This window comes from Artibeus jamaicensis, unplaced genomic scaffold (genome assembly GCF_021234435.1).
Source record: "Artibeus jamaicensis isolate MK-2021 breed Jamaican fruit bat unplaced genomic scaffold, CSHL_Jam_final contig_354, whole genome shotgun sequence".
Taxonomy (NCBI): Eukaryota; Metazoa; Chordata; class Mammalia; order Chiroptera; family Phyllostomidae; genus Artibeus; species Artibeus jamaicensis.
Genome location: NW_026521803.1, coordinates 44,693,269 through 44,711,045, shown reverse-complemented (window position 1 = coordinate 44,711,045; position 17,777 = coordinate 44,693,269). Strand labels below are relative to the sequence as shown.

Genomic DNA, 17,777 nt, shown 5'->3' with positions numbered 1-17,777 from the left:
AGGGGGCGAGCCGGTCAGGGAGTGGCTCTCAGAGGGTGGCCCGGACCCACCTGGGATGGAGGACACCGTTTACAGAAACAGACCTCCCCTGAGAGTCCCCAGAGGTACAAGCTTCTCCATCGCCCTCCAGTCTCAGGTATGGTGGGCGAGTCGGATCTCCGAGAGCTCGGGGCTGGCTGAGTCCAGAACCCAAGGCGCTGCCCACCCCCACCGGCCGCTGGCGGGAGGCCCTGCTAAGACACAGCAGTGCTGGAGGCGGGGTCACCAGATGGGGGTGGGCAGGGGCAGCCTGGTGCAGGCGGGGGTGCAGGGAGGGCTTGGGGTCAGGTTCCAGCTGGCGCTGACCGCTGGCGTGGGCAAGCGGCCCAGGCTGGACACAGCACACGTTTGCTGGGCTGCCCCGAACAAGGGAACCTGGAGGGAACTTGGGTTCTTGAGGCCGCTCCCTGCTAGTTACCTCGGATGACTGCCCCTCCCCAGGGCAGGCCGTGATGGGATCATAGAGGCAGGTGGGGGAAGGGCAAAGGTTCTTCCCGAGTCTTTGCCTTCTTAAAGACAACCAGCTTAAAACCACATTTCACAAAAGGCCAGTCTGGGCTGAGACTGCTTGCTGCCACTCCCAGTACTCCCGAATCCTCAGGGTGGATGCAGATATTACTGTTTTCTCTAGTTTTTCCTTGGTTTTCCTTGGGACGAATCATGGTGGTGTAACAGGCAGGCACGATGGTTGCTTGCCCCGCACCTGTGTCCCCTGCTGCCCAGCGACAGGAACTCCGGCCTACTTCCCCCTCCGGTGCTGTCAGCTGCAGCCCAGAGTCCTTGCTGGGAGCAAGGTGCCGAGGCCAGGAGCACCCCCTACCTCTGGATTGTCCCCGCCCCGTCTCCATGCCAAGTGCAGCTGGGGCTGCAGGCTGCGGGGCAGAGGCAGCGTCCACACCGGCCGGCCTGGCCGTGCGGACCTGGTGTCGCTGAGACAGGCCTCAGCTGCCCTCCAGGGGAAGCCTGGTAAGCTCGGCCACACAGCCGGGCCCGTGTCCTCACCAACTAGTACGTGGTGGTTTCAGGACCCACACGGGTCTCGCACAAGTTTTCCAACCCAGACACCACTAAGTCACAAGAGCAGACTGACCCTTTCACTCCAGTCGGAAAGGCCCCTCTGCTCCCTGCTCTCCCGGGTCAGGAGCGCGCCCGGCCAGGTTCTGCCTCTTTCCGTGCAAGAATGGGCAGCTGCCTTGGCAGCAGACCCCTGCCACGCACCAACGGGAAAGCAACCCAGCAGACCTGGGACTCTGCGGTCCCGGACGGCCGGTGCGCCGTCCCTGTCCCTTTGCAGCCTTTCATCTCTAAGCAGAACTCCAGGTGAAGTGCAAGGACCCCAGAGCACGCAGGCCTGAGGACTGGGTCCCCTCAACACAGAGGATCGGAGAACAGGCTCTCACCAAGGATGAGCCTCCCTGGGGACTGGAAGGAAGCCGGGCGGTTGGGCACAGATGCGGAGAGCCCAGAGCCCAAGGCTTCAGGAGGCTGTGCAGGTGCCTCCAGGGGCGGGGGCGGACCCGGGGGGGAGGTGGCAGTGAGGTCCTGGGGGCTAAAAGATGGGCTTCCAGGGCCACTGTTCAGGCCCAATAAACAGCAGCGCTTTCCCATCCACGTCCTGACCCGTGAGTCAAGGCGGTCAGCAAGGTGGACTTTCACACGAGGCCCTGCTTCCCACGTACTCTGGGTTGTGCATCCACCGGGCCAATAAAGTCTCCATTCCGTTTAAACCAACTCGCTCGGGGTTTTGGTGCCCAGGCAGCATAAGACAAGGGGACAGGGACTGACACTTCCCTAATGGCTGGGAGGGGCTGGGGGCGGGGGGAGCCCGCGTCCACCCATCCTGTCCCATGCAGGGCGCTGTGAGTCAGCAGGCAGTGATGCACCCAGGGCCCCTTCGCACTTTATTTATCCGCACAGCCTGAGACCACACGGCCCTTCCAGGCAGGGTCAGGATTGGAGGGTCCGTGAGAGGACAGGAGAAGCCCACCAGGGCTACAGTGTTCAGAGAAGGGCAGAACCACGGATGACAAGAGGTCGGGAAGGGGACAGGCACCCCGACCAGACACTCCCAGGGGGCCTGACCCTGGGTCAGAGGCAGAGGTGGCCCCAGGAAGCAGCGAGGCCTCTGTTTAGCCAACTGGACACCGACCAGAACTTTCTACAGAAGAACTTGTGCCGTTAGAGCCGGAGACCAAGTCACGGTGAGCACCCATGAGAACTCGGGGGCCACTCACAGCCACGGCCCGACGCAGGGCGCATCATTCCTGGGCAGGCTGGGGCTCTCGTGTCCACTCGTGGACGAGGAGGAAGACAGGCTGCTTTTGTGAGCGGTGGGAGGAGCATGAGGGTGGAGGCCGTCAGTCCTTCAGCTGCGACACTTCGTACAGGTACGCGGCCAGCATTTTAGTTCCTTCTATGTAGTTATGCCTAATGGGGAGGGAGAGTCACCGTGGTGGCTGGGGCCCCGCGGTCCAGGCACAGTGGCAGTCTGGGGGCGTCCCCCCACCCCCCCAGCCAGCCGGCGCTGAGTTCTGCCTGACTTCAGCGTCTGGGCACCTGGTGTCCAAGCACAGGTTCCGCCTGAGCGTCCCACCAGGAACCGGTCCTGGCCCCGGGCCCTTGGGTACTCGGGGTCTCACGGCCTCCCTTTGTTTCTGTGGGTCCAAGTCTCCAGCTCCCGTCCTAGGACCCAGGTCTCTGTCCCTCCCCGCTGCCCTCCAGGCAGGGTCTCGCCGGCTCAGTCCCTGGCTCCCTGCTTTCTTCCCTCCTCACCCCTTCCTCACGGCCTCAGGTCCTCCTGCCTGTGTGAGTCTCTCCTCCCACTGCCAACTCAGAGGTCAGCTCTGTCTCGGCCACCCCACAGAGCCCCACAGCGCCCATGGGGGCCAGGGATGCACAAAAGCAGCCGGAACAGCTTGCGCCAGCATCCGGATGTTACCAGAGAACCTCTGGGGACCTCAGGGAAACTCGGAAACACAGACCACCGGGCGAACCCTGAACAGCCCACAGGCCTCCTTCCCCGCTCCCCACCCGAAGTGCTACCCCTCTGCCCCCGCCAAGGACAAATGGGACAGAGCGTGGGAGGAGGGGCCCAGAGCCTCCCCGCAGCAGGGCAGGGGAAGCCTGGGGGTGGCAGAGATGCCAGGGACGGCCCGGCTCCTGTGGTATTTCCCACAAGTCCCCCTGAGGAGACGTGCCCAGGCTGGGGTGCGGACTGGGCTCTCACCTGTTGAGCTTCTCGTTCTGGGAGTGGGCGCCGTCATCAGCTGACCCCACGGGCAGCAGCATGACATTCTTGCCCGTGGCCTCCTGAAAAGTCAAAGTCACGGGAATACTGCCACCTTCCCTGGTCAGGTCCGGCTCCACACCAAAAACTGGGGGAATGAAACAGAAGAAGTGGTGAGCCTTGGAGCTGGGCCCCCACAGACCTACCTCCTGCCCCACCAAGACCACACCCCAAGTGAGGCCTGGGACAGCGGCCCCCCCTCCTGGCGCCCGGCGGTACAGCCCAGCCTGAGCACCCACGCTCTTCGGCGCCCCCCACGTGGCTTCACGCCCCCATGGTGCACGGAGCCCGCCCAGGCGCGCCGAGGGCCTGGGCATGCCCCCAGGGAGGAAGCCTGACCTCTTTTCAGGGCTCTTCTCCCAGCCATGTAATGAGGGTGGTTGAAGTCGGACACCCAGGGCTTCCCACCGTGGCCCAGGTACACCTTGAACTTGTTGGGGCTGCGCAGTTCAGCAAACTTCTCCGTCAAGTACTTTGTAACCTGAGCCCCGGACAGAAGAGGCAGTGTGTCAGAAAGCTCGGCATCGCCTCCACGGCAAGTGGCCCGTCCCACGGCTGGTGGGAGTGAGCACACAGGGCTCACACCTGGCCTGCAGGGCGTCTGCCCGCGTCCACCGAGGGTCTGCAGAGGGAGGCTGCAGGGGACCCACGGTGGGTCGACACGGGACCTACGGCGGGTCTACACGGGGCTTTACTACTCGCCCACCGCGGTCTGCCGCGAGCCGCCAGGGGCTCCAACGGGCCCATTTCCTGCTGCCAAAGACTGATCTGCATGACTGGGGTAACGGAAAAAGGGGTTTTGTCGAGAATCAAAATCTGGTTATTTGAAGGTAAAAGGTAATGTTTCAGTATCAAGCAATTCACCCTTTATGCACATATTTAAGTCCATGTAATACTTAAGTCAAAAATTTTTAAATGTTTTTTGACCTGCTTCTTTATAAAAACAGCCAGACCAAACACGGAGCCAGGTGGCGACCCAGGGATACCTCTGGATGACACAGGCCGGCCCACAGGGTCCTCTCCCAAGAGGGAAGCCCTTGCTTCCATCCCTCCAAACCTTCCCGTCCAGGGTGACTGCTCCGGGAAGCCCGCTGGGCCTGCAGCTACCAGAACGCATCCCCTCCGCTCTCCCCACGGCTCAGAGGCAGCTCCCCTGGACTCACCATAACACATTCAACCCAAAGTTGCCGTCTGACCTGAAGCCTTAGGACAAGGTCAGAGGTCCGGTTTTGGCATGCCTCAGCAGTGACAAAGGCCACCTCTGTGTGATGCTTTTTGTATGGCCTTTACCTCTGATCAGCCTCTGAACCGCGGATACCAGCGATGACCCGCTGGCCGGGGCCCAGAGGCGGTGGGTATGGACGTGGGTCCCCAGGTGTGCACTGTCCCCCGAGGCCAAGCCGCCGCACAGCAGCCCTCCCGGCGCCCCAGCGCCCCACGTGCCTGCTCGGTGACAGCCTCGGGGGTCATGTTGGGCACAAGCCTGATGGAGAACTTGCCGATCACTTTCCTGGGAATCACGGTCTTGGCCCCGGAGCCAGAGAAGGCGCCTTCGATCCCGTGGAGGGACAGCGACGGGAACCGCCATCTGTGCATCAGGACGTCTTTCTGCAGAGAGCAGCAGAGCAGGTCAGAGGCTGCACTGTCTGCCTTTGAGGAGACAGGCATGTAGTCTGGGGTGTCCCTCTTCGTCACCGCCCATCCAGCGTCAGCACCAGCACAGGAAGGAGGCACCGGCCCCAGTGCACACTGGTACCTGCTATGTGGCCCCAGAAAGGGGGCTCTGTGCTCCCAGTGGCCCCGAGTGTGCCACGTCCATGCAGCTCTGGACCACTCAGTTCAACAAAACGGACAAGAGCCATGGGCTCCTGCCAGCTCTGTGGAATACGGGGAGGTCACGGTCCCGTGGACATCAGAGCCTCTACAGGACCAGAGGCACCGGGAGGAAGAGGGGGTCACAGAACTTGGACCGTCTGCCAGCCCCTCCTGAGACCCATGGGGCACAGAACTCGGGCGAACTTCCTGGGGGAGCAGGAAAGCCAGGACCGCCCACTGTGCCCCAGGCCCCGCGTGAGCTCTGCACGCAATTTTACACGCCTTGGCCCTCCTGTCTCTGAAGACATGGGAGGCCAAAGTTGGGCCGTGCTCCCCCCGTACCCCAGGCCTGTCACTGGGGTTCAGTTACCACTGGATGGACTGAACGCAAGCCTGTGTCCCTCCTCCTAAACCAGGAGCTAAACTACCAGTGACCACACAGCTTCCCCACCCCCAGGCTGCAGGAATGTCTTGTGCAGTTGGCAACTGAACACGGGCTCCACGAGGTGGATGTCACATGGCCTCTGCCCAGGGCAGGGGGGCCATCCCACACATGCAAGCAGGTGACGGCCACCTGCCTCCATCTCGGTCTGCTCTGCTCCTGCCCTCCAGTGCCCACAGCAGCACCGGCACCATGGGCCTTTCTAACCACCTCTCTGCACCCAGCCAGGAGGGGCCTGCTTCCTTCTGGGGGCTGCACCCCTTGCCGGCCCAAGTGCCCAGGGACATGGCCGACCGTGCCAGCCCTCTGCCCCTCCCCCCAGGGCCCGGCAGTGGCAGCCACGGCCGGGGCCGCACCTTGCAGTTGTGCCGCAAGGCCCGCGCCCCCACGTCCTTGGTGTACTCCTCCAGGTCGAAGTCGATCTTGTCGTAGAGCTCCAGCTCCTGCTCCGTCACAGGGGCCACGGCCTCGTGGATGCCGGGCACCAGGATCTTCCCCTTGCCGTCCGTCAGGGAGCCTGCAGCGGGGCAGGGAGGGGTGTGCTCAGCTGGCAGGTGGCAGGGAGCCCAGGCCCTGCAGCCAAGGACGAGCACGAGGGCCCTGGGAGGCACTTCCTGGGCACATGGGCGCACTCAGGCTCTGTACCAACCCGGCGAGGCAAGCAGCACCAGCTCCCCAGGTTAAGGCAGAGACTGAGATTCGAAAGGGCAGGCGAGCTGTCCCCGGTCACAGACCGGGGCTCTCTGAGCAGAGTGCCTGCCCAGGCTGTGGGGATCAGAGCGGGGTGCAGAGAAGATCGCAGTCCCAGGAGCAGTGCCGACTGCACAGCCAGCGGCTAGCCAGAGGAAGCAGGTGTCAGGAAGGGTGGGCGGAGCCTGCAGCCTTGCTGTGACCAGATACAGCGTGACAGACTCAAGCAGATGCCCTGCGTGAGGCGTGGCACACAGTGTGTCCAGAGGAAGGATGGTCCTGTGGTTCTAGGGGACGGGCTGGGCAGGGGTGACAAGCTGCATCCTGGAGGCGAGGCAAGGTCCAGGACATAGGGAGGAAGCGGGCAGACGCAGAAATGTAGGCTCGGTCCCCAGTCTCTTAAAGGGGACAATGAGCGGAGGGAGGGAGGCAGGGAGCCTCAGCGTGGCACGGACGCGGGTCACGCAGAACGCTGGAATGCACCGGACGCTGGTGACAGCCAGCAAACGCCCACCCCTCCCTCCCAATCCCCAGGAGCTGGTGGACACCCACGCTCACCCATCAGTGCGATGAGGTCGGTCATGGCCTCGTGCACCGAGCCCCCGTAGACGCCGGAGTGCAGGTCTCTGTCGCTGCACTCCACCTGCACGGGACAGAGGCTGCACTGTCAGGCTGCTCGGTGGGAGCTCACTGTTATCACCTGACAGTGATTTTAAAAATCAAAATTCGCTACCTCAATGAGCTAAGCAAGGTGTTTCTTAAATTATAAAACTTGGAAGCAACAACAAAAAATAACCTTGGAAATGCTAGCCACAGGTGAACCGGGAACCCTACCCACAGGTGACTGGCTGAGCCCAGATAAACTAGGGGTGCTGAAAGCCAGCCGGGGCCTGGGGCCCGAGGATCAGGGGTCAGATCCCACCCACCGCTGCCTCGCTGTGTAACCAGGGCAGGGCAGCGATGGCTCGGGCCCGGTCTCCGCCCCTGCTGGTTTATAGGTGTGGCAGGTAGAAGGGTGCCTCGCACACACTGAGTGCTCAGGGTGGCAGCTGTGATCACTTCCGGCACCTGTGCACCTACAAGCCGCCCTCACGTGCAGGGGCTAACTTCACCGTTACCACCTGGGCCGAAGGAAACCGCTCCCCCCCGCCAAAGTGGAAACTGGGGCTCAGCCCCCCACATAATGAGTGGCAGGTCAGTCCTCCCTGGTCCAAGGTCCCTCAAGGTCACTCAGTCAAGGGATAAAAGCCAAGGGCTGAAACACCAACACTTCCCCTTTTTTAATCCTCACCTGAGGATGTTTTTCCACTGCTGTTTTTAGAAAGGGAGGGAGACCAACATCAATGGGAGAGAAAAACATTGATCAGTTGCCTCCTGAAAACACCTGGACTGGGATTGAACCCATAACCCAGGTATGTGCCTGGGCTGGGAATTGAACCTGCGACCTTTCAGTTAGGGGACAACGTCCCAACCACCTGAGCCTCATCAGCCAGGGCAGGACACTCCGCTGTTCACAGGAAGTCTTTCCAAAATACTCTGCGAGTCTCCCTAACGGACCGGCATTGACGTTTGCTCCACTGCTGCAGGACCGCGCGGCAAAGAACGCCCCGGCTTGAAGGTGTTGACGCCGGCTCTGCCGACACCGAGCCTGAGCACCATCAAGGTTTCTGCCACAGAGAAGCCGGCGCCTCGAGCCTGTAGCCCACTTCCTGCCACTGGTGACCGAGGGCCAGGGAGGGCCGGCTGGCTGTGGACCTCCCAGAGTGTGGCACATACCTCGATGAAGAAGTAGCAGATGCCCCGCAGGCCGTAGGTGATGCAGGGCTTGCTCTTCCCCAGCCAGTAGTTGTCGGAGATGCAGACGTAGTCCACACCCTTGAAGAAGGTGTCTTTCCGGGCCAGGATCAGCTCGTCCAGGCCCTCGGAGCCCGACTCCTCCATGCCCTCCAGGCAGAACCGGAGGTTGACGGGGATCTCCTGTGATGGGGGGCGTCGGTCTTAGAGACAGCGCACAGGAGTCCCCGAGCATTTTCAAACCGCCAATCTCCAGGACCCAGCCCCTCCAGACAGAACACTGGGGCTGGGCTGGTCGTGCCTCCCAGAGTGGAGCCGGGTCCCGAGGCCCTGCGCTGTCAGGGGAGGGGCCTGGCTGCAGCCACAGTCACGCCTGCCCTGAGAGCACCTCACTAGCCACCTCCTGGCGTGACTCCGCTTCTCCTCACAGGGGTCCCCGCGCTGGCCCAGCGCCGGATGAGGTCTCCAACGTGGTCCCTCTGAACACAACACTGGGTCTCTTAGGGCTCAGATTCTAGGCAACCTTTTCTTTCTACTTCTCCGTGTTTCACAAACTTTCAAAGAGAACTGCACACAGTTAAGGAACACATTTTAACCATCAAATGTATTTTCAGAGGCTGTGAGGTGCAGGGAGCAAGTGAACGGTCTGTTCACAAACACGGCCCTCAGGCACGAGGTCTGCCCTCCCCCCCGGGGGGCCTAGTCTCTGCTGAGCCAGCAGGTGTGACCCTTGAACAACGTAATGACACCTGCAGGGCTTCCTGACGCTGAAACTCAAGCTGTCCTCTCAGAGCTGAGTCCCTGGGCTGACACCCTGGGGGAGCTGGCTGCCTCCGGTCCTGGTGACCTTTGATCGGGGCCAGCCCAGCCTTGTCCCTCAGATGGAACCAGGCACACCTGACTCGTTTTCTGGAAGGCTTCCAGGGCGTTCATCCAGCCGGCCACTGGCCCCTTGTCATCGGTCGCACCTCTCCCGTACAATTTGCCTAGAAGAGCAACAAACAAATCCATCAAGTCACAAGGAGACAGATGGGAGATAACCCTCCGTGAGCATCTGCTAACATCCTGGCAAGACCACGCGTGTCCGGCCTGAGCTCCTCGAAGCGCTGGTCCAGACAGCGGCGGGGGAGGGGCCTGTCCTGCAGGGAGGTCAGGGCTGCAGCTCACCACGCTGCGGTGACCACGCGGCACGCGGCCGACCTTCCTCAGACACGGCCTGAGGACAAAGACTGGACTGCGCACAGTAACGGCACGTCTGAGGAAGGACTCTCAGTACAGACAGCTCCGACTTGGCCCAAGGGAGCACAGTGCGAGGGGACAGGCTTCTTATCTGGCCAAGGCCGGTGGCCGGCACGCACAGGCGGAGATGAAGAAGGGCAGGCAGCTGGGGCTCTCCAGCAGGGGTGGGAAGGAGAGGTCAGCCTAGTAGCTGGGGCGAGGGGGTCCAAGATAAAGCCTCTAAATGCCTGTGCCCACCCAGTGGGGTGGCATCCATGACCATGACTGAGCCGTTTCTGTCCTTGCCCAGGGTGGCCAACAGCGGGGAAGACAAACCCTTCCCTCCTGTCCCCAGGCGGAGCTGCTGAAATGCACCACGGAGGCGTCCAGAAATTGGCTTTCCCTGGGGGCCTGGTGTCAAGGGCCACGGTGCCCCCACTCAGAACTGGGGGAACCCAGCTGACAACAGCCCACTCCCACAGGACGGGGCACTCTGCTGTGTCTGTGATTCCACACACGTGAGACTTCCTCCCCGAAGCCGATGTCTACATTATGTCAAACAGCTTGTCCTGGGCAGGTGACCAAGGGCACGCTGGTGACTCTGCCAGGGCGAGGCGGCAGCCTTGGGAGCCCCCCCCGCCCCCTCCCGGGACAGCACCCTCACCGTCCCGCTCCACCAAAGTGAAGGGCTCGCTGTCCCAGCCGTCCTCCAGGGCTGCTGGCTGCACGTCCAGGTGGCCGTAGATACACACCGTTTTCTTCTGGGGGTCGGAGCCCAGCTTGCCGAGTAGAATGGGGGGCAGTGGTATCTCCGAGCCGTCGGGGAGCTGGGTGGGGAGACGGGCAAGTGAGCACGGCCTTTGTTTAAACACCTGCAGTTTATGGCGACGTTATTAAAATGCCTGCAGTGTTCTTACCATTCTTGTCAATCACCCTCATTGTGGAGTTGAGATCAGACTGCTCCACTGGATCATTAATTAACAGGAATTTACTTTCCCATAATCCAGAGAACAAAGACACAGTTGTATTTACCAACTGCAGGCCCTTTGGTAAATTTTTTAAGGCAGATTGTTTTTTAACTTTTATGTAACAAAAAATGTTATGAAAGGTGAGTTTGGGATGCAACTTATTCCAGTACTTTCTCGAATAATGGATAAAAACCACTACGACCTTAAAGCAGAAGGCAGGTGTCTGAAAATCTGTATGCAGATTCCAGTTCTGCACACACGGGGCCATAGCCCGGGATACAGTGACCAGTCTCACAGGGAGCCCATGCTCATGCACTAGCGGATGGTCCTGGGCTTTCCCCTGAGGGCCTGCCCAGTCTCCCCCAGCCCCGTGGGAACCGGGTCAGTGCATTAACCACGGCATCCTCGCCATTCAGGACAGAGTGGGGGGATACAGTGGCAAATACGGGGCTCCTCCCAAGCGCATGTCGGCTGGACCCTCCAGCTGTCACTTTAAATGCACCCTGCACCCGCTCCCCCAGCTCCTATATCACAACAGGGACACCTGTCACCACTACAAAGTACCCCCAGCAAACTACTGGGGTGCGGGGGCCAGAGAGCGCAAAGTACACACCCCCTTTGTGCCAGCTGCTGGGCAGGGATCATCCGTGCTAGAACCATCACGCACGTGAGTATCAGTCTAGTTACTAGAAAATGGTCTTCATGGAAACATACATTAACAAACACACGGCTAAACTGGTAATGAGGCTGAACCTGCAATTCACAGGCAAGAGGCAGGCGAACGGCTAGTAAAAGTGACCAGCCACCGGGATGCAGCAGGTGATGGTGCCAGGGGCCCCGAGTGCTGCTGGGTGCGCACATCCTTCCAGAATGAGCCAGGCCGCCGGGACTCCTGCAGGATGCGGATTTGCCTCCTGTGAGTGACTCTTGGGAGCCCCACAGGTGCCCACGTGCGGCCCTCATGGGGACGGCCTCCGTGAGCCACCAGGGGCAAGGGGCCACTCCTCACGCTCCCTGCCCTGGTCTCACTGGTCACCACACTGGGGCTGCAGCTGGACCGCAGCTTGCCTTAGGGGGAAAATGGTGTTCAAACAACAACAGATTTTCTCTAAATAAACTTCCACACAAAACAGCTACTGTGAAACCCTTTAGAATTTTCGAAGGAGCCGTGCGGGCCCACAGGTAAGTCAGAAGAAAATTCATGCTGCGAACCGCACCCTCTCTCTGAGTACCCTCCACTGCCCTGGGCGTGACGGCCCGAGTTCAGAGACCGCGCCCTGCCCTCTGCCAGCGCACCTGCCGGCACAGAGCTGGGGACCAGGGCTCCACATTCTGCCGTCCTTTCCATCCCACTCCCATGGCCGCCACCAGAACGAGACGTGGCACCCAGGGAGCCTCGCTCTGTCCCGCACATTGTCACTTCTTGGCTGCGGAGCCAGGGCCGCCCCACTTCCTGAGCCCCTCTGCCTGGGATCGGGCCCTGGGTGAGCAGGTCTCCCACACCTGCAGGCCAGGCAGCCGTTTTCTGCACCAGCTGGGGCAGCGGCAGCAGACAGGCCCCACCTAACCTTGGCTGCACCAGCCTGGGTGGGGAGGACCAATGTCCAACAGCACCAAATCAGCTCCCAGGGTCTTATCCACTAGGCCCTGTGCCCTGAAGCCCGTCACCAGGACTCAGAACCCCTGCGACACCATCCTTCCTCCGTAAGCCTGTGTGTGCGTCCGATAACACCCACTCTCCCTCGACGCCTGTCCACAGTCGCCCTGGACCTGAGAACCAGCGCACTGCTGCCCAGAGCCCGGGACCGACGCTCCGCGACCTCACTGTGTAGGCTGCCCTGGACTGCTCGAACAGTGATGAAATCTGTCGAGTCCAAGGTAAAAATGGGTGCTGCGCAGTTCAATGTGCCGCAGTGGTCACTTCAGTCCCCGTGGGGGGCCTTTTCTGAAAAACTGCGCCGTGTGTCCGCACTCAGGAGCCCCGGCCTGTCCGTGGCAGTGAAACAACTCTGGAAAGCTCTCTGTCCCCCAGCTTTGTTTGGAAGACAACAGGGAAAAATGGAGTGGGAGCCCATCAGGCACGTTCCCGAGAGAAGGTAATACAAAGGATCTTGGCTTATTTTCTCACGAGCAGAGGGAAGTGCTGGGAGGCTGCAAATTCTGTTACGTAATCTTAACGCAGCGATGCAATCTGCAGCCAGGAGAAACCGAGCACAGGCGGCTGGGCCCCCCCCCTGTGCCGCGGCTGCAGTGACTCCTGGGGAGACCCAGCCCGCCTGGGCCTCTGGGCGCTTTCGGTCACGGAAAGAGCAGACTGGGCTGGACGTCCACACGTGCAATCGGGGGACGATGACCTCAGCTGACACCTACACCATCCGGCAAGAGACCCGAGATAAACCAAACCTCAACACACCCTGCAATATGAAATCACCCTGCCACTTTGAAAATACATGGCACGAAACGTGTGATTCAGGTGGGCCTGGCCTCGTCCGAAACTAAGAGTGGGCTGGTTAGCAGGATGTGGCCCGTTCACGGCGGTCAGGAAGAAAACTGACCATGGCCATCTGCCAGAGTCCAGCCCCCACACAAAGTTCCTCTTCGTCAAGAACGAGTGCTCTCCCTAGCAATCGGGGCCTGGGGACAGAGTGTGGGGACAGTGGGAGTCTTCGTGTGCTCACACCTTCGTGGACAGGGTGGACCTGCCCAGTGTGAAAGGAAGCTGATTTCTGGGACATCTTGGCTCTTTTCTAAGAACAGCCCCCGGCTCACTTCTGCTCCGGTAACCCCCGTAACGCTCCCTACCGGACAGAAATGCCCAGGATGACAAACCCTCTGCCTGTCCACCTACCTTCACAAATCAGGCAGGGATGAGTATGCAAATTAGGCCTTTTAGTTTAGAGACAAGCAGGGTGGTTTAAAGAACGCGCGCCCCGCACCGCACCTTCTGTTTTCCAATGTCCACCAGCTCCACGGAGCCGCCCAACTGCTTGATGTCCGCGGCGGCGACTTCCATCATCTTCCTGATCTCCCCCCTCTTCTCGGGCCACGCGGACACGCTCTGGATGGCCACCCATTCTGCAAGCTTCTGTTTGGGGACAGTGAGGGAAAGGGGACTCTCACCAGGTGCTCCTCGAGGAAGAAAGGCACCCATGCATCTGCCGTGTCCTGGGCACCCAGCGCTGGCCTGTGACCTGCGGCCACTCCACTTTGACCTTGTTGACCAGGTGTAGGGGACAGATCCACCATGCCTGCTCTGTGCCTAAGGTTTTTAAATCGTATCTTTACTGACCCCATAACAAGAAGTACAGCACAAAGGAAATGTGTCAGGATGCGTATTTTTAACCACTGAGCACGGGGTGAAGGTAGGAGGCACCCCATTCTGTAAATACTTTGACACCGGAATCTGACACAAGTACAACAGCAGGATACAGAAAACAAATGGGATTTTCAGTCCCACTCAGCTTGGTGATCACACCGACACGGGCCACGATCCCCCAAGTGTGCTTCTCAAAGACAGAGAACGCTGAAGGGCTCGCCCGGACTCAGTCTGCTGATGGTGACCTCAGAGCATGGGGTCAGCCTCCAGAAACGGGTCACACCATAACTTTAGTGACTCTTTTAAAGCATCTGAAATGCCAAATAGGTCTCTGACCTAGACCGACATGAAGAATTACAGATGGAGATGAACAATCTCATAAGGTTTTCTGTCAAAAGCCAAGAAATGGTACCTTCTATACATTTGAAGGTATAGAAGAGACTAAAGAAAAGGGTAATGAGCCCTGGCTGGTGTAGCTCAGTGGATTGAGCTTGGGCTTGTGAAGCAAAGGGTTGCTGGTTCGATTCCCAGTCAGGGCGCATGCCTGAGTTACAGGCCAGGTCCCCAGTGGGGGACACATGAGAAGCAACCACACATTGATGTGTCTCTCCCTCTCTATCTCCTTCCTGTCCCTTCTTTCTAAAAATAAATAAATAAAATATTTTTAAAAAAGGGTAATGAGGTAGTAAAGGAAAAAAACCTCTAGACTATATACACACACGCATACACGTTTTTAGTAGCCATTTTTGGGGTGGGAGAACACTTCAGAACCTCTCGGAGCCAATTCCAAGCAGACAGCACAGCCCCCATGCTGCACCTCCAGACCGCAGTCACCTGAAAACCGAGAGTGAGTGCCGTTCGCCCGACATCTCCCCACCGCGCCCCCCAACCGCTGCTCTGCTACCCGAGTCCTGTTCTCAGATGGTCCACAAGTGAGAACAGGCAGTGCTGTTCTGTCCTTAACACTTCCCTGGAACAGCGTAACTCACAGTCGCTCCTGAGCCCCACAGAAGTAAGTTGGACTTTAGGTTTAGCAGCATAAATAACTGTTCCCTCACCTTGATGTAGCGATCCTGGTTGTCATCCACGTACTTGAACAGGGTGGTGAGGACCGACATCTTTCAACCCGAGGGCAGCCCTTGGAGATTCTGGGAGGAAAAGCGATCGGTCAGTCCTGTCTCTAGACAGCGCCCAACTGAATCAGGACAGGCTCTGGATGAGGGCCACGGACTCAGACCCCGCCCTCCCGGCCACTTGGGTTCCAGGAAGTCCCGGGCTGCCAGGAAATGAAAGCTCTGGGATGCAGTCAGAGGCTCGGCTTGGTCTCCCACTCTCTCTCAGAGGGAACTGTGACCAAACTGTGTCAAAGCCGCAGGTAATGAAGGAAGGGCCTAGTGGAAGACATTCTGACGAAAATTAAAAGTAGGTGCTTCCCAGTGACATGGACTTAGAGCACTTAAAACGTGTAACTTCACTCCCGTGAGGCGCGCAGAGAACTTTCCACCTGCTGTGGCCACAGAGGTGATCATCGCCTCCCCATCCCAGCAAAAACGTCACAACACCGCAAAAAGCCCAAGGCCAGGCCCTTGAACTCTGCAAGAAAGTCGACAGTCTGAGTCCAGGACCTGCCTAAGGCAACAGGTGCGACCTGCACACAGGCCTGAGCAGGAAAAGCATCTCCACCCCTCTGGGCCCCCACTCGGGTTCCCACGCATGCGACCCAGCATGCCCAGCTCCACCCACAGGCACAGAGAGGGAAATCCTTTGATGGACGGATCACCTTTAAGATCTGAGGTGCACATGAGACAAAACTCATCCTGGTGCTTCCACTTTCGAAACTCCTTCAGCTGACAACTGGGGTCCCCCCAGTGCTGGGCCACACTCCACTGATGGGCAGTTTCAGACCCGCAGCAGCAGACTCCCAGGTCCAGCCACGGCCTGCGGTGCTCCGGCACTGGCATGGTGCCTCACCAGCATGTATGAGACTCCAAAGTGGATTTTGAGCAGAGAAGTGACTGTACTCACAGTGACAGGTAATGGGACAGCTGCACAGGGGCTGAGGAGCCACCCCTGCGCAGGGCAGTGTGAGGTCGGTGAGTCCATAGGTCAAATGGGCATTCCCGGTGCCTCCTTCTTCCTCCTCTGAAAGCAGCCTCACAGCCTGACATACTCACCAATACAAACCCACGAGCCAGTGGAGGCTGAGCCCTGGAAGAGCCCCGCACGTAGTCCACCAACACTACAGGCCTCATGGGTGTTGGTAAGTCAAACTTTCACCCACCCATCATCAAAACTGTAAACAGGAAGCATCTGTAACACTACACTAGGCTGGTACTTTTATTTGAGTTCCCAGTCATTGAGCACCACAAACCCCGAACTCGCCCAGGGTGTTTAAGCCTGGACCTCCCACAGAGGTAGGACCACCAACACTGCGCCTTCCCCCAGAGCAGAGTCCATGGGCCAGACCAGGTGGCCCACTGGACCAAGCACAGCATCTCACGCTCCTCCACAGGGCGGCCCGCCTGGGTCTCCTTCTCCTCCCTACCAGGGCTTCGGGGCTGTCCAGTCCTCTCCTGCCCCCCATAACCTGGGGCTTGCTGACACCAATGTCTTAAGGCAAAGGCGCGGTGCTGGTGTGAACCCAAGTACATATCCTTTGGAAATGAGTCCCGCCCTCACGGCCCCTCTTGACCCCTGAAGTTCCCGGGGAGCAACAAGACTTCAGGAGGGAACCTAGTGGGGCGGGGGACAGGGATGGAGCTCCTGGGACCACCTACAACACCTGCAAACCATCTCTGTCCGCACGTACTGAAGGGCGCACTTTAAGCAAATCCCGCATCGAGGCTGAGTCTCTGCAACAAGCCACTACACCAGGGGCAGGGGTTCCTAACTGGCCCCATCCAGAGTTCCCAAACACACGGTCCCACGAACTCTGTCCCCATTCCTCCACGCCGACACCAGGGACGTTCAAGTTATGCACGCAAGGTGCCCGCTGGAGCAGGTTCGCCGCCCGCCCACCGCACACCGGCTCAGCTCCAGGATGACGCCCCAGACCCCATCGCAGCGGCAGGGGCGGGCGGCTGGCGGCCCCTCCGCGGGCCCCACGGGCGGGGTCGTGGGTGCCGCAACCCGGGGCCAGGGCTCGCGTCTATTTCCCAGGTGGGAATTCCAGAGCTGATGTGACCACAGAACTGTTCAGAACCGCGAGCTGCAACCCCCGGCCTGGAATGTCGGCGGAAGCTAGCAACCTCTGACCCCGGGCCGCCCAACCCCGACCTAAGCCTCTGTGAAGCCTCCGCGGGACAAAATCGCCCCTGCGCTGCGGCCCTGGACCAGAGGAGCCACGGGTTCCGCGCCGGCCCCGTTTGGACGAGACACCCGGGTCTCCCGTCTCCGTCCGAGGCGAGGGACCCAGAAGTGGGCGCGGCCACTCCACACCCGACCCCGTGGCGGCCGGCGCGGGCGCACTCTAGGCCCCCGCGGCTCCAGCCTGACCGAGACTGCAGCCCTCCGTCCCGCCTCGGCTCCTTCCGCACTCCGAGCCTGGCGCGACTACTGCACCCCCTCTCGGGTCCCTTGCTGGGCCAGCGAAGGTCGCTCACCTCCCGCCGTCGCCGCACGCCTGACGTGTCTGGGTCAAAGCAGCGCGCGGTGCAGACGGCAATCCACGCCCAGCCCACAACCGCGGCCTCTTCCGGAAAACCGGCTGGCCCCGCCCTGCGTCTCCCTGGCCCCGCCCCTCCAGGGCGCGACCCCAGGCTGAGGACCCAGAGAGGCAGAGGGTTCCCAGCACGCCTGGGCGTGGCCGCCCTTGTGCCTATAGAACGCTGTAACTCTGTGCCTCCGACTCTCTCCTGCGATTTGGCGTCTGAGGGTTGGGTTTTAACGACGTTCCGCGGTCCCAAGTTGCGGTGCCCACAATTTCCGCCCCCCCCCCGACCCTCCAGCTTTGGGAGTGTCCCAGCCCCCCCAAAACTCCTGAGCGGTGCACGTCTTGCCAGTCACGTACATTTCCATTTCACGTAGCTTTGGCACTTCTTTCACAAAACTTGCATCAGCACCATTACCAATGTTTTAGTATTTAAATTCAATAATCCTGGAAATTAATGAGGAAGGCAGACTGTCAACCCAGGGTCACAATGGCCAGTTCCATGCCCACAGAAACCCCTGCTTTGGGGTGCAGCGAGGAAGGAAGCTTTAGGAAGCTAT

General features: G+C 60.0%; 1 protein-coding gene across 1 annotated transcript; it reads right to left on the bottom strand.

The window, feature by feature from the left end:
• Positions 1-1,917: 1,917 nt before the first annotated feature.
• On the bottom strand, positions 1,918-17,274 carry CNDP2 (carnosine dipeptidase 2). The gene is made up of 12 exons (XM_037145658.2): positions 17,171-17,274; positions 14,627-14,716; positions 13,194-13,337; positions 9,949-10,111; positions 8,964-9,052; positions 8,049-8,249; positions 6,831-6,915; positions 5,939-6,099; positions 4,769-4,933; positions 3,665-3,806; positions 3,266-3,413; positions 1,918-2,466 (listed from the first exon to the last, which is right to left on the bottom strand). The coding sequence occupies exons 2-12, from the start codon at positions 14,684-14,686 to the stop codon at positions 2,397-2,399; spliced, it is 1,428 nt and encodes a 475-aa protein (XP_037001553.2). The 5' UTR covers positions 14,687-14,716; positions 17,171-17,274; the 3' UTR covers positions 1,918-2,396.
• Between the last annotated feature and the right edge of the window lie 503 nt (positions 17,275-17,777).

Bases quoted from the DNA above. Each gene is read 5' to 3' on its own strand.
- CNDP2 (XM_037145658.2), bottom strand. From the start codon at position 14,686: ATGTCGGTCCTCACCACCCTGTTCAAGTACGTGGATGACAACCAGGAT. The intron at 13,338-14,626 runs GTGAGGGAACAG...GTCCCCAAACAG, and splicing joins ACCAGGATCGCTACATCAAG to AAGCTTGCAGAATGGGTGGC. The intron at 3,414-3,664 runs GTCAGGCTTCCT...TCATTCCCCCAG, and splicing joins GAGAAGAGCCCTGAAAAGAG to TTTTTGGTGTGGAGCCGGAC.